Source organism: Panthera pardus, unplaced genomic scaffold (genome assembly GCF_024362965.1).
Source record: "Panthera pardus isolate Hobbes unplaced genomic scaffold, ASM2436296v1 HiC_scaffold_26, whole genome shotgun sequence".
Lineage (NCBI taxonomy): Eukaryota > Metazoa > Chordata > Mammalia > Carnivora > Felidae > Panthera > Panthera pardus.
In genome coordinates this window covers 272,869-289,127 of record NW_026526832.1, presented here as the reverse complement: position 1 = coordinate 289,127, position 16,259 = coordinate 272,869, and the positions used below count along the sequence as shown (strand labels likewise).

Sequence of the window (16,259 nt, the reverse complement as noted above, 5' to 3'; positions counted from 1 at the left end):
CATTACATGAAATTGCTCGTCTATTTATTTAAGGTTACTAGAATGTCAACAGGCATCTTATCTGCTTTGTTCATTGCTATATTCCCAGCGTATAGCCCAATGCCTGGTGCATAGTAGGTACATAATAAACATTTAATGTACAAGAATTAATTGCCCTGAAGACAAATAGAATAACTTTAATCACCAAGGGTTAATGATACACTTTTGCCAAGTGAAAGTAAATATATTATAGAGAAATAAAGGTAAAAAGTTTCATACTAAATCCACCAGTTACTGAATACTATATTATGGCACATCTGTGCAACAAAATACAGTGCTGCTTTTAGAAAAGATAACTCATTATGCATGGAATAGAAAATTTTCTGTATGTTTAAGTGAAATAAGCACTCTGAAGATCAGTATGTATGGTATAATCTTATATTAAAGATATATGTTTATACACACACAAACACACACATTTAAATAAACATATAAACAGCCTGAAGGGCAGCCATTAACAACAGTAAGTAGTTAATGTCAGAGGGTGGGAGTGATAACTTTCACTTTTTATTCTGTGTACTTTCATTGCTCCTTTACATGGATTTAGAATTATTCAAGGGCATAAATCGATTCTTAAAATTAAGTATTTTCAGACATGCACAAAAATTTTCAGGATACGAGGCATTTATTTTACAAGTAATAAAATGATATATGTATATAACTATGTATATTACTCTTCCTGAAGGTACCAGTATTAAATGGTACCCTAATGTCTAACAGAGCCTTGCAACTTATGTAGTTAAGTATCTGTATTGCACATTATCCTAGAGAGGATTTATCTGCTACAAAACTTTGTTCACCACTGTATCCCCTCACCTTGAACAGTTACCTGGAACTTAATTTTTTTTGAATAGATGTTTACAGGGTTTACGACTTCATAAACAAGTCTTAACTTTTAGGCTTTAATTCCTTTCTTGTTAATTAAGAGTCTAGAAATGACTTCCATCCCCTCCAAAGCAATTTTGCAACTTCCTCTGGAGCCAAAGTGGCTAAAATGCTGGTTTTCGAACTTACCAGAGGCTCTAGTTTTATGGGCTGCTGTCGTTTTCTTGTTCTCTCTTGAGCTTTTGTGCTGTGCCTAAACGTCAGGAATTGTGTGTCAGATTCATTTTCTGTGGGTACTATAAAACTCAGTCTTCCCTTTTTTTGTATATTGTTCAGTCTTTCAAGGGTAGGGTTTTCCACCTGCTTTTCAGTATTTTTCAGTTTGGCATCTTTCGCTGAGGTGTGGAATGCCATCCTCACTCCTGGAAAGAGTAGGGTCAGGAAAAGAAAAATGAAAAGTAGAGCAAAATAACTGGGGAAGTGGGTCCAGTAGAAGTGACTTAAGAACCAGGGGGAGCGATTTGCTCACTCCCCAAAGAAAACCCACAAAGTTACCCATTCCTCCCAACTGAGAACTTGAATCAGAGAAATGAAAACGCCTGGCCTTCGAGAAGCCCTGTAGCTGGGGTGGGATCCAGGAATTTGCATTTCTAACAAGTTCCTGGGTGATGCTGCTGCTGCAGATGTCTCTGATTTGGGGACTGTACTGGTCTAGATTTTGAAGGATGAAAAGAAATGCAATTAGTACGGAGATCGATGTTTTTCATGCTTGAATATGCAAAATATCTCCTGGGGAGCTTGCTCAAAATGCAGGTAGCTCTAATCCAGGCAATCCGAGAAATAGAGCCTAGGTACTCAAAAAGCAAAATAAAAAAAACCAAAGGCGGGGGGTGGGGGGGGAGGGGGTGGGGTGGGGTGGGGGTGGGGGGAAGAGCTGTGGACTAAATCCTAAAACAGTGCTCCTGGGGCTTTTATATGCATGAGAATCTCCTGAGGAAATGGTTAAACTGCACATTCTGATCCATACACTTTGAGTAGCAAGGTCCTAGAACACTAGAACTAGGAGCCCTTGGTAATGGTCTTGCATCCTCACAACCACTCATGGCCACCCCACCAGATGGGTGCAGATACTTTCCTTCAAAATAATACCATAGTGATGAGGGAGCATAAGACAAGCTGAGAGCAAAGTACAAGCTAACAGCACCCTGCTCCCCCAGGTGGGATACATGTGATTCCCTGGACACTCCTCGATGCCTGAGAACAAAGGGAAGGAAAGAAAACAAATGGTTGACTGATAGAGATCACAGTCATGCAGGACGTGAGTCTCCTTCAGTTTACAGATAACTTAGTAAACTGCAAGAAAAAGGCAATCTTATCCATAGCCCCGTCTCCAGAAACCTTAGTTAGATTCCATTTCCTGGAGCCCTAATATCACCTCCATCAAGATGTAAGGGGGTTTAAGTGCTTGCCACGGTGATGTGGGAAACTAAGGCAAATGATAAATTAAATTCCCTTACTGCCCATTGACGAGTCCTTAAAACAGGCAGAGTGACCTTTCTCTAGGAGCTCAGCTGCCTCAAAGATGACACTTTGGTAGGGGCAAAAGGGAATCTTGGCTTAACATTATCCTGACCCACTAGGAACCTGTGAATTTCCTTAAACACATAAAAATTCCTTTGCAAACCTCCTTTATCTTTAACCCCCAAGTATATGTTGGCGATTATACTCCAAGCATATGGCCCCTGATATAAATCTGAAGGGTCTCATGACTGAGGTTTTATTAAACAGTAATAAATGACTTTTTCCTAACAACAGCTAGCCCCTCAAGGTCCTGGAAACCTTGCTTCCAAAATTCCTTAGAGACTTACACTGTCCCTAACCCCCTTTCAGCCTGAAGATATACAATCAGTCACTCTTCACAACCCCAGTGCAGCTCCTTTTGCCCATGGGTCCTGTCCCCATGCTTTAATAAAATCACCTTTTTGGACCAGAGACATCTTCAAGAATTCTTTCTTGGCCATCGGCTCCATACCCCACCATCACCCCCCAAACACCATCAATAGTATATAAGGTCTTGAAACAGGTGTCAGCAGGTTTATGTTTCAATCTAGATCTGTGCTGGCCAATCAAATCCTCCTACACAATTTAAAATTTTCAAGTAGCCATATTAAAAAAAAAAAAAACTACCCAAAAAAGGAATGAGTGAAATTAATTTTAATAATGTGCTTTATTTAACATATCCAAAATATTCTCATTTCAACATGTAATCGATATAAAACTTATCAATGTCTTATTTCATCGATTGTTACCACGTCTTCGAAATCCAGTGTGTACTTCACATTTAGAGCAGACCTCAGCTCCGACTCGCCACATGTGGCTAGTGGCTACCACATTGAGTAGCGCAGGTTTGGATTTGACCACTCCGTGTGAGATCTCGGACAAGTCTCCTGATATCTCTATTCCTCACGTTCTACTCCTCTAAAATGATAGGTAGGTAGCAAATGACCACTAAATGCCTTTCCACGGACTTTCTCTGCCTCTCTCAGCCTTTCCTTGTGTGCTCAGAAAGCCAAGCTGTCTCTGGCTTAGAAGTCGGAGCCCAGCCCCACAGCGGGATTCCTCTGGACTCACCAAGTCAGTCTAGAGCAGCCACAGCCGCCGCCGCCGAGGGTCTCCAGAGACAGCAAATCCAGGTCTGGTAGCAGAAAGTTGACAGTACCCCGGAATGTTTGCTGTTGCTTAGCAGCCATACCGGTGTGCAATGCGCCTGTGCGCGACTGTCGCCACGGCAACGCCTCAGCCAACTGCAGCTCTAAGTCCCTGAGCGCGCCAAGCAGTTGAGCCAATCAGTGTCTTCGGAACATTTCTACGCCGCTGATTGGTGGAGAGTGCGCACACGACGGTGGAGAGAGCGCGGTCCCGCCTCCGCACCCGGAACTGACCGCTGTCTAGGCGGGTAGGCAGGGCAGCCAAAGCAGGTGGTTAGCTGTGTTTGCTCCCTCCCTCTTGCCGGAATCTCTTGTCTGTTTCCCTTCGTGAGGCACTCGAGACTGACTTGACGGTCCTTTAATCTAATTTTCTCTAGTTAAAAGAATCAAGAATCTCCAAAGAGGGAGGTGTGTTGTATAGAGAGTTCAAGTCCCGCTCTCAAAGGGAGATTGGTAGCGACCATCCAGCACCTCTGTCCGACCCACCAACCTCCTCCCAGGAGTGTTCTAAGAGGCAAGGAATGTGAGCACTTCTTTCCCTCAAACTCCACGATCTCAACTGTTCTTTTCCACCTGGAACGTAACCTAGTGTCAGGCCTAGCACGAGTCCGTATTACTTGGTCCGGTGCTCTATCTACCAAAGCAGACTCTGGATCTTGTTCTGGCATTTGGACCCAACCTAATTAAGTCCCCAAACGATTGCTGCTAATGCTTTGTGGAGGCGACCCCACCGAAACCCAATCCAGGTTGCTTACCGAAGATGCCTTATCCCAGTTAGTGATCAGGAGAAGCAGCCCTTTCATCTGCCTTGAGCAAATGTTAATCCAGTTGGCAGAGTCCTGCTTTTCAACCTCCCCTCCAAAATGACGTAATCGCTGCTGGAATCTGTTGTCTTTTTTGTGCTTTTTGGTCCCTCTTTTTTACCTTGATATTTGTTTCTTGCCTTGAATACCAAGCCTATATATGAAGTGCTTGACATATCGTGCGACCTGCATTTTCTCAATCTTAACATATTCAGGTAGGTATTTTAAGTAGGACATCACCTACAAGACAGAGAATCACATATCCATAGAGCTGGAATGGAGATTACAGATCACTTAATCCAGCTCCCCCATTGATTAATAAGAGAACTGAGACCCAGAGAGAGAGCAAGTGATTTACTCCAAGTTAGGCAGCTAGTCATGGCAGAGACAAAACTAGAATATCGGTCTCCTAATCCCTAATTAGGTGCTGGAAACAACAAGGGAGTAACTTCAGTTTAGAAACAATTCAAAAAAACCTCAAATGTGGACATAAATACGAATTTCCCCAGAGATAAAAGATACACACAAAGCTAATCAGAGCCAATAAAATATAATAACTTATATAAATTAGTAATAAAAGAAATTTAAAGCCAACCCTAAACATTGAAACAAAATTAGAATAATATCCAGTGTTAGACACATCTATAAATTTCACCTCAGATGTGCAGTGAATATTTTAATCTGTTCCTTTCAAAATTTACATAGCGGGGATAAAGGCCATTGCTTTCAGTCCCAGAATGGTTTTTGTTGTTGTTGTTGTTGTTTTTTAAGCAGATGAAGGTGATTGTATTCTAATGTTGCCTTATGCAACTGAGCATTCCAAGAGCCAAGGGGAGTGAGGGGTAGAAGGCATTGACAGAGTTTAATAAAGGTATTGCTATATTAGAAGCTACTTATCAAATCTCTCCAAGCTTATTTTTTAATGTGGTAAGATATCATCTTCATTATCAACTAAATATTTACTAAAGTAGTGCAGACAAGAGTGTTATGTTTATCCCGTTGATTTTTTCATAGTTACTATAAATAATAATAATTGTTACTCTTTATTGGGTGCTCTCTATGTGCCAGGTACTATATTGGGTGCTTTGCATTCGTTCTCTCAAATAATTCCAACAAACGTGAAATTTTCATTTCATAGCTAAAGAACTAGGCTATGAAAGGTTTACGACCTAGGATACAAAAGGTCACATCTTTAACAGTAAAAATAAAAATGCTTAAAATTTATTGAACATTCAGTTAAGATTTATGTGCTGGGCCCTTTGTGAAGTACTTATCACCATTACACTAATCATTGGAATAGCTTTATATTATTTTAAAGGTATTATTGTACCTACTCCACCAAGAGGGAAATTGAGGTTTAAAAAGATTACATGTTTTACCCAAATCACTCTAGAGGTAATAATTGGCAGAGCTGAGAGACAAATCCAGATCTATCAACCCAAATAGTTAAATTTCTTTAAGATTCTAGAGCAAGAATGTTGAATCAGGGAATTCTGCTGCTGGATGTGCACGGAGGACTACATTCTGAAAAATTCCCGAAACACCTATGTATTTGGATAAAACTCCAAGGCACATTATTTTAACTGCACGGCTGAGATTACAGAAATGAGGGAACCCTCCAGTGTTGAAACAACGATGAGATGAAACCAGAAGTAGAAGGCAATCTGCATCACTGAGGACCGTGGTAATTTAAAGAAATAAAAGTAGAACACGGGTAGCAGGCAGGTGCTGAGATGGGTCCCTGGATCTGGACAGAGTGCTCTTGATCTCCCCTGCTTTCGAACCGCTGCTCACCAAGCCTACGAAGGAGCAAGATGCCTTTGGCTTTAAAGTCAGGATGTTTTCCACAACCTCATAAAATCTCCCAGTATAAAACTAATTTCTCTATAGATTTGAACTCGAGACAGACTTCTTATATAAACCAAACAATCTATCTTTCAGATTTAGAATTTTTAGGTCAAACACATGTAAAAAAAATTCAGACAAATGGTGGTGCTTTATACACAGTAACAAGTCTGTTTTGAAGATTTTCCAAATAAGCAGTAAGTTAGGGGCCAGGTAGCTCTGAAAGGTCCAGGCTGAAAGTCTAAAGACCAGATGACAACAAGTGATGGTACCAAAGAAGCAAGGAGAGTCCTGTTAGTGAGCTGGGCATGAGACTGGTTGGTAAGTCAGCCTAGAGATTCAAGAGAGATAGGAATATATCCCAGATATACTATCTGGTTTCTGAGAGACCTTTGGGGAGTGCGGAACGCAGCATAGAGGTTCTGGATAAAGGGGTGCATGGGTGGCTCAGTAGGTTGGGCATCCGACTTCAGCTCAGGTCGTGATCTTGCGGTCCTTGAGTTCAGGCCCACACCGGGCTCTGTGCCGACAGCTTGGAGCCTGGAGCCTGCTTCGGATTCTGTGTCTCCTTCTCTCTGCTCCTCCCCTGCTTGCACTCTGTCTTTCTCTCTCTCTGTCTCTCTGTCTCTCTCTCTCTCTCAAAAATAAATATTAAAAAAAAAAAAAAAAAGTTCTGGATAAGTTGTTTTATTCACTTGAAGACCTGGTTGGTGGTCCTGTGAAAGTTTAGACAAACATGTCTGTATGGAAGAACATTGCTGTACACAGCAAACACAGCCTTGAGTTCACAGTGAGAAACTGCTGGTGTGGAAAGAGACAGGCCTTCTTATAAGGAGGTGGACAGCATGACAAGGGGTGGGGAGAGTTTGAGAGCCAGAGGCCATGTGTCTTTCCAAGGATCATCATTGGGTCTGTAGTCACAATTCTAATTTCACATTCAGCTAGTTTGCTCATGTTATCATCCTTAACATGTCCCTCCCTGCTTAGTTTTATCCTAATATCAAACCTCTAGCTATTCAGTAATGCTTTTGCTGCTAAATTACAGTTATGTCTACTCATAAAAACATATTATCATCCTAATTTTCTGAGCTTATAAAAAGCCAGCTTGCCAACTTGTTTTTATTGTTCCAAATATTCCCTAATAGCCTATAGTAGAGAATCCTGGGCTTAAAATTCTGGGTTGATAATCCCATTTTACAACTAAGGTTCAGAGAAATAAAGTTGCTCTCCCAAGGGCATACAGCCAGTACATTGCCAAGTAACTGGGAATACAGTCACCACATGCCCCAGGCATTCAATTCCTAGGTACTTACCAAAAGAAATGAAAGGCTTCTACATGAGCGTTCCTAGCAGCTTTATTCATAACAGCCAAAGCCTGGAAAAAACAACTCAAATGCCCACCAACAGCTGAGTAGATAGGCAAATTTTGGCACATCCATACTTTGGAATACCACTCACCAATAGAAAGGAACAAACTGTTGGTGCACGCAACACCGGTTGAATAAATAAGCCAGACACAAAAGAACACCTATCGTCTAATTATAATCACATTAAATCTCTAGGAAAGACAAATCTAATCAATAGTGACAGGAAGTAGATCCATTGTTGCTTGGAGCTAGGACTGGGGTCTGGAAGATTGGTAAGGGGAACAAGGAAAATTTTTGGTGTGATGGAAATGTTTTATATCTTGGTTATTTTGGTGGTTGCAGAGGTGTATAAGCTTGTCAAAACTCATTGAACTGTAAATCTTAGAATGTGTGCATTTTATTGTATGTAAATTATAACTCAATAAAATTGAATTAAAAATTATATTCCTAGTGTTACACTTCAAAAGCATAAGCAAGGCTTTCTAAATATACAGATTTAAAGGCTTCACACCAGGCCTGGTAAATAAGAATCTTTGTAATTGGCATCCAAATATATGCTTAAAGCACTTTCAACAATAGTCAAATTATGGAAAGAACCTAAATGTCCATCAACGGATGAATGGATAAAGAAGATGTGGTTTATATATATAATGGAATACTACTTGGCAGTGAGAAAGAATGAAATCATGCCATTTGCAGCAACGTGGATGGAACTGGAAGGTATTATGCTGAGTGAAATAAGTCAGACAGAGAAGGACAGATATCATATGTTTTCACTCATATGTGGATCTTGAGAAACTTAACAGAAGACCATAGGGAAAGGGAAGGGGAAAAAAATAGTTACAAACAGAGAGGGAGGGAGGCAAACCACAAGGGACTCTTAAATACAGAGAATAAACTGAGGCAGGGGGAGAGGGGGAAATGGGTGATGGGCATTAAGGAGGGCACTTGTTGGGGTCAGCATTGGGTGTTGTATGAAAACCAGTTTGACAATAAATTATATTTAAAAAAATAATAAAAATATAAAGAGACATTTGTTAAGTGATCAAAAAAACCCCACACAAACATATGCTTAAAAATCCCTACAGATGAATCAAATTAGCATGTTTGGTTAAGAACTATATCTGCCAGTGAAAATGTATGAAGATGGAAAGATGTTAAATTACATTAAATAGTCAGCTCATAAAACAGTTTGTATAACATGATCACGTTTTTATAAGCACAGGATGTATAAAAACTCAGCAACTATATGGAATAAAAACATACAGGTTTATGAGATTTATGGGTATTTTCTGTTATGCCCTGTGCTTTTCTGTATATTTAAAAATAAAAAACTACATACTGCTTTTGTATTGAGAAAAAGGAGTTATTTTTAAATTAGCACAAGAAAATATGAGCATAGGGTGAAGGATCCATGAACATGGCAGAGGCCAGGGCGAGGAATCCTCGTGGGGGATTTAGCCTTTGGTAAAAAGAAAAGGCATCCCATTCCAAGCAGACGGAAGGAAAGTGGGAATGGGTTCGGTGAATTGATGGATTTGGGTCTGATTTCTTCTATTTTCTCTCTGAAGCAGGAGGTCAGTTGCTGACATGGATGGAGGTGGGAGTGGTAGAAACTCCATGTAAATTTATTCAGAGAGGTGAAGTGAAGCAGAGGGGAGGGGTGGGGTGTAACTCATCTTTAACCTCAGCTGAAGTTTAATTTCAGGGTCTGTGAACTGCTTAAAACTGTATTCATTCATGTCTGTGGGTGAACATTTGTCGATAGCTGTTCGATTCTCAAAGGAGTCTGACCTAAGGCCCCTCAGAGTTGGAAACGACATGCTGGCAAGCATAGGCCACAGTCAGCCCAGCTTTCTGAGAGGTTGGTTATGATATATTTTGTTACTTTATCACCACCTTGTGGCCAAATGAATGTACTGCCACAGGAGGTTTTGAATCACAGAGTTTGAATCTGGGCAATAGTTTCTTACCTTAGATTCAGAAGGGACTTGAGGCATTCTGTGGTCTAATGTCCCACAAGTTATTGGAAATTAATAATTACTACACAGTTTTCCTCCCAAATGTTGATCCTGGGTTAACTACGCATGAGTGACCCCAGATAATTTCAATTAAAGATCTTTGCAGAAGTAATCTCTGAGCCAGTGTTGAGTGATTTTGAAAGGCCAAGAGCAGTGGTCCTTAAACTTAGCTGTGTATCAAGACCATTTGGTGAGCTTTGAAAAATTCTGATGTCCAGGCCACATTCCATGCTAATTAAACTCTCTGAGCGAGAGACTCCGGCATCACTACTCTTTTTCCAGGTGCCCCTTCCCCAGGTGGTTCCAATGTACAGCTAAGTCTGAGAGCCTCCAACAAGGCCTTGCAATTCAAGGTGTGATCCACAGACCAGCAGCATCAGCATTGCTGCATTGGAGCTGGTTAGATATGCAGAATCTCAGGTCCTTCCCCAGACCTCCTGAGTCAGTCTGCAGTTTAATAATTCCCAGGTGGTTCATTGCATATTAAACCTGAGCAGTGCTATTATAGAGAACAGAATGGGTATCCAATAGATGCACTGGATACTCAAGGCAGGAATGGTGTCCAAAAAGTAGGGTTCTCATTTTTCATAAGTTCCATGGACGGGAAATGTATGACTTCTATGCCACGGTAGGAAAGCTCTAATTGTCAGAAAATTCGTTTTTAGTAGATGACAAAATCTACTTTCTTGATGGTTTTGCAAACTGCCCCCATAATCTCTTAAACATTTGATCTCTTAAAATGTTTGAGAAAAGTTCTCCCTTTAATCTTCCTTCTTTGAATCCCTCCCTCCCAACCTTCTAGTTCCCTTAATCTATATGTGATATTTTTGCAGAACTCCTAGTAATTCTACACTAAAAATGGCTCTCAGAACTGTCAGTGAGATCCTAGATGTGGCAGCACATAATGAACATAGAAGGAAAATGACCTTCCTTTACCTAGAAATTCTATTCATGACTCTCTTTTCTTCCTGAAAATCAGGTTATTAATCAGGATCTTTGTTAAATGGTGAATAATAGAGACTCTGTATCCAGCAGACAAATCAATGCTGATGGTCCCAGGGCCTCAGGTCATTCACATGTGACCACTGATGATGTCCTGAGCTCAGAGAGACCATCATGGGAGTCCTAGGCTGAGGGGGTTGGGGCCTGTGCTTTCACTGGAGTCAGATTCCTGCCCCTCTCACCCCCTTCCCCTAGACCACATCATTTATCAAGCCAATCAGGAACGGACAACGCAGCACCTAGAGTTGTCCAGCCAATGAGGGCAGAACCTGAGAAGGAACAAGGGGGAACAGAAGGGGGCGCCAACCAGAACCTTATAAAACAAGGACCCTTGCCTACAGTCTGTGGGCATTCACTTCCGAATGCCCTCTCTCTCTAAAGAGAGCTTCCATACTGTTCTTACTTTCTAATCTTATACTCTGAAAAACTGTTGCCTGCTGTTCATTTTATTTTGTGTCCACCTCTTCATTCTTCAGAGCGGGGAGACAACAAGCTCTGGGTATTAAGGTAAAAAATCCCACACCACCAGGGAACCCACCAAACCTTTCCTGCTGCCTCTGATCTCAGCCTGTTCACTGTCCTCCTGACTTTGTCTCCAAGCTCAGCTTAATGACACCCATTCCCTGTCCTTCTCAGTGTGGCCTTAGTTCCCCATGCCTAACCTCAGGACAGATGCCCATATGCCCTGGCAGGGAGTGCTTGACTATTGTCCTTAAAATAAAAAAAAACCCGAATAAGCAGCCAGTCCTGGCTCAGTCCCAAATCAGTTCTCCTTTGAATATTTATTCATTTACTTATCTATTTATTTATTTCTGAATATTTAATCTTGGCATATCACCCCTGTTATAGACTGAATGTTTGTGTCCCCATAAAATTCGTATGTTGAAGCTCTAACCCCCAATGTGATGGTATTTGGAAGTGGGGCCTTCAGGAGGTGGTTAGGTTAAGATGAGATCATAAAAGTGTGGTTTTCAGGAATCACCAGAGAGCTTGGTTTCTCTCTCTCTCTCTCCATCTCCCCCCATGCCCCACCCCCACCCCCCCAAACCCCACTATAAAGACAGAATGTTGACCTCTGCAAGGCAGAAAGTGAGTTCTCACTAGAAACACAATGGGCCAGCACTTTGATCTTGGACTTTCCTGCCCCCCCAGAACCATGAAAAATAACTGTCTATTGTTTAAGACTAAGTTATTTTGCTACAGCAGCCTGAGCTGACTAAGCTACCCCTTTATCTATCTTCAGGCCTGAAGCCATTGTGTCTACCAAAGCCATCCATCCCAGCTTCCTCTTAGGCCATTTGTCTCACTTGCATAGTAATTGGATATTCTGGCATCTATAAGGATAACCCTTTAACCTTTTTTTTTTTTTTTTTTTTTTTTTAAGATTTTAAGTAATTTCTATACCCAACGTGGGGCTTGAATCACAACCCAAAAATCAAGAGTCCCACTCTCCACCAACTGAGCCAGCCAGGCGCCTCACTCTTTAACTCTGTAACTCTTAACTCCAGGAATTTAAATTACCCAGGCCTGGCCAAGATTCTTGACCAAGGAGTTCAAATTGGCACAACGTTTTGGAGAAAAATTTACAGAAGTTGTTGATTTAAAAAAAAAAATTTTTTTAATGTTTATTTTTGAGACAGAGAGAGACAGAGCATGAATGGGGGAGTGTCAGAGAGAGAAGGAGACACAGAATCTGAAACAGGTTCCAGGCTCTGAGCTGTCAGCACAGAGCCTGACATGGGGCTCGAACTCATGGGCCGCGAGATCACGACCTGAGCCGAAGTCAGATGCTTAACCGACTGAGCCACCCAGGTGTCCCTAGAAGTTGTTGACTTTTTAAAGTCATACATACCCTTTGGGGACAATTTCCCTTTTAGAAATCTACTATAAAAAATATTTGATCAAGGGCACACAGATTTTTATAAAAGCTACATTTAAATAAAATATAATATCCAAACTACAGTATACATTTAATCGGTATAATCAACTGAAGCAATAAAGGAGAGCTGTAAGTATTGACATGACATGGGCAAATGTACTCAATACTTAAGTAAAAATGTTTCAGAATATAATGCACAGTGTTATCCAATTTTGCTAAAAATTACATATGGTGTGTAGTCCATATGGATAGTTTCAATCTGTGTACATATATTGTCTCTATACAGTTGTGATATTATGATTTATAATCAGAAATAATATAGTTGGTCTTCATCCACTGTTTCTGGAACAGAGCTCCTAAAACCTTTAGAACTTCCTAAGTGATAAGGGCCATAAAGGTTTCCTTTGTTAGGTTAATGAGGTGACATTTCAAACTTTTAAAAAATGTTTATTTATTTTGAGAGAAAGAGAGCAAGCAGGGGAGGTACACAGAGGGAGAGAGAATCCCAAGCTGACTTCACACTGTCAGTGCAGAGCCCAATGCAGGGCTCAAACTCACAAACCATGAGATCATGACCTGAGCTGAAATCAGAAGGCAGATGCTTAACTGACTGAGCCACCCAGGCCCCCCCTCCCATCATGTTTTTAGACCCTTCCTTTCAAAAATAAGGGCTCAGGATTGCTAGACAATTCATGGAAGATCTCTCACACAAAAGACAGAAACCAAAACATTCAAATAGGAAAAACAAATTGAGAGGTAAGCATATGAGTTGAGATGATCAGAGTCTTTCTCTTGGATTTCAAAGAGTGGACCTGAGTGAGAGAATCTTCTCTTCTTCTCTAGCCGTGGTGCTATTAGAATATGAGCCTGGAGTTCCTGGAGGCCATATTCCCCTCTGGAAAGGGAAGGCCACAGTTGGCCACATAGAAATGGAAAACAGACTCCAAGTCTAGAGACCCAGTGACTTTTCATGCCAAGATCCATTATTTCTAAGGCTATTTTTGCTTTTCCAAACTTTGGTTGTATGAATCAATAAAAAGTCCGACACCACTTTTAAAAAGCCTAAGTTTGAATAGATTTTCTGTCACTTGCAACCAACTTGTCCTGGTGGGCCTCGTGAATGGCACTGCCTTTTTTCACATCTCTGTTTTTTTAATCCATACTTTACATACAGAAAGTTTCCAAGTCATCTTGGTTTCCCTGTTTAAAATAAGGATCACAGGGGCACCTGGGTGGCTCAGTTGGTTAAGCGTCCAACTTTGGCTCAGGTCAGATCTTGTGGTTCATGAGTTCGAGCCCTGCATCGGGCTCTGTGCTGACAGCCTGGAGCTTGCTTAGGATTCTATGTCTCCCTCTCTCTCTGGCCCTTCCCCTCTCGACCTCTGTCTCTGTCTCTGTCTCTCTCTCAAAAATAAGTAAACATTAAAAAAATAATAAAATAAAATAAGGATTGCACAACTCATGAAGGTAGATACATGAAATTTCATTGAACATGGGATGGTTTTGGCAGACCCAGAATACACTAAACTTTTCATTATCTCTCACAATGGGGTCCTCCCTTTCCAAATTGGAGATTTGGTCCTCCCCAAAATAAATTCTAAAGGAATATATCTGAAAGACAAATATTGGGCCACAAAACAAAGATGAAGGGAAAGAAAGGAAAATTCTGTGTATTAACTAACAGCATTTGTCTTCCACACATTAGTGAGAAGCGGCTGTATCAGTTAGGGTTGTGTTTAATAGCAGGTAAAAGAACACCACCTCAAGAGTTGCTTAATTAAACAGGATCATTGGGGGTCACTGATATTGTGTGTTTCTATGATTCTCTTGGCCTTTTCATTATGATGGCAATAGAGTTACAGTCTCAGCCATCATGTTCACATTCAAGACAGAAATAAGGAAGTAATAAGAGTCAAGGGACAGATTTGTCTCCTTATAGTAGAAAAGCAAAAGCTCTCCCAGAAGGTTCTGTGTTAGATAAAATCTTTAAGTCTCATTGGCCAGAACAGGGTCCAGAGGTTACATATAGCTGAAAGAGAGGCTGAGAAGGTAGGGAAAGGATTGTCATAAATGGCTTGGAACTATCATAATCCGTTACCTAAAGCTAGACATATTGTCCACCCTCCCCCCCCCCCCCAAATTAGAGTTCTACTGTCAGGGAAGAAAAGGCCAAACCATGCCATGTGGGAAAGTATGCCCACCACAGGAAGCAATGGAGCAGAGTATGATGCTGAAAACATGGCTGGAACTACAACTCTCACACCTTGCTGGTGGGAAACCCAAAAGGCACAGTCACTTTGAAAAACAGTTTGGTGGTTCATGATATGCCTAAATGTGCTTTGCAGATGTGATTAAGGATCTTGAGATGGGGGAACGTATCCTAGATCACCCCCAATGTAATCACAGGGGTCCTTACAAGAGGGAGGCAGGAGAGTCAGAGTTAGAGAGAGAAGTGCTAAGGAAGTAAGGAAACAGAGGTGGGTGTGGTACACTTTGAAGATGAGAGAAAGGGTCATGAGCCAAGGAATGGGGGTGGCCTGGGGATGCTAGAAAATTAAAGGGTCCTCTCTCCCAGCCTCCACGAGGGACGCAGCACTGCCAACACCTTGATTTCAGACTGCTGACCTCCAGAACAGTAAGAGAATAAATCTGGGTTGTTTTTAAGCCACTAAGTTTGTGGTCATTTGTTACTGCCTAGTATTCCTCTCTTTGGGCATCCAGACCAGTTCTTATTTTTCTGTGCACATCTTTGTATGTCTGCACTGTCTTCTTTTAAAGTAACATCTTTAACCCGTCATTCATATACAATCAATTTAAAGTGTACAATTCAGTGGTTTTTAGTATAGTTACAGGATTGTGCAACAATCACTGGTGAATTCTAGAATACTTTCTTTTTCTAAATGTTTATTTACTTATTTTTGAGAGAGAGAGAGAGAAAGTGAGAGAGAGAGAGAGAAAGGAAGAGCATGGGCAGGAGAGGGCAGAGAGAGAGGGAGACGGAGAATCCCAAGCAGGCTCCGTGCTGTCAGCACAGAGCCTGATATAGGGCTTGAACTCACAAACCTTGAGCTCATGACCTGAGTCGCAATCAAGAATCAGATGCTTAACAGACTGAACCCCGATTCTAGAACATTTTCAAACACCTCAAAAAAGAAACCCTATGCCCTTTAGCTGTCATCTTCTATTCTTCCCATTCCCTCCAGCCCTAGGTAACTACCAATCTAGTTCCATCTCTGTAGATAGGCATATTCTGGACATCTCATATAAAAGGGATCATACAACATAGGGTCTTTAGTGACTGGTTTATTTCCCTTTGCACAATGTTTTCAAGACTCATTCATGATGTAGCATGTATCAGTACTTCATTTGTTTTTATTGCTGAATAATATTCCACTGTATAGATTTATGCCACATTTTATTTATCTGTTCATCAGTTGATGGGCATTTGAGTTGTCTCCACTTCTTGGCTATTATAAATAATGTTGCTTATAAACATTCAAGTTTTTGTCTGGAAGAATAGCACATTCAATTAGTTATTAACAAGCATTTATTAACTGCCTATTATGTACACAACACAGGGGTAGGAATGGGGGTTCTGGGGGGGGGAGATGTAGGAGGGCAGATACCCAAAAGAACTATAAAATGTAGCTCCTGTCCTCTGACTAGTTGGGGAACGCAGACAGGGTTTCAAGAAATATTTAAATAACGAATGATAGTCATGTGAATTATTTTCTCGGGATAATTTTCTTTTCATGTCTAAGAACAAAATA

General features: G+C 41.0%; 1 protein-coding gene across 1 annotated transcript in view; it reads right to left on the bottom strand.

Annotated features, from left to right (window-relative positions):
* The window catches only part of DNAH6 (dynein axonemal heavy chain 6), a 241,924-nt gene that overhangs the window by 211,148 nt on the left and 14,517 nt on the right, over positions 1-16,259 (bottom strand). Inside the window, exon 2 of the mRNA XM_053890890.1 lies at positions 1,054-1,286. Within this exon, the coding sequence (XP_053746865.1) occupies positions 1,054-1,286 (233 nt within the window). The remainder of the gene's footprint in view (positions 1-1,053; positions 1,287-16,259) is intronic.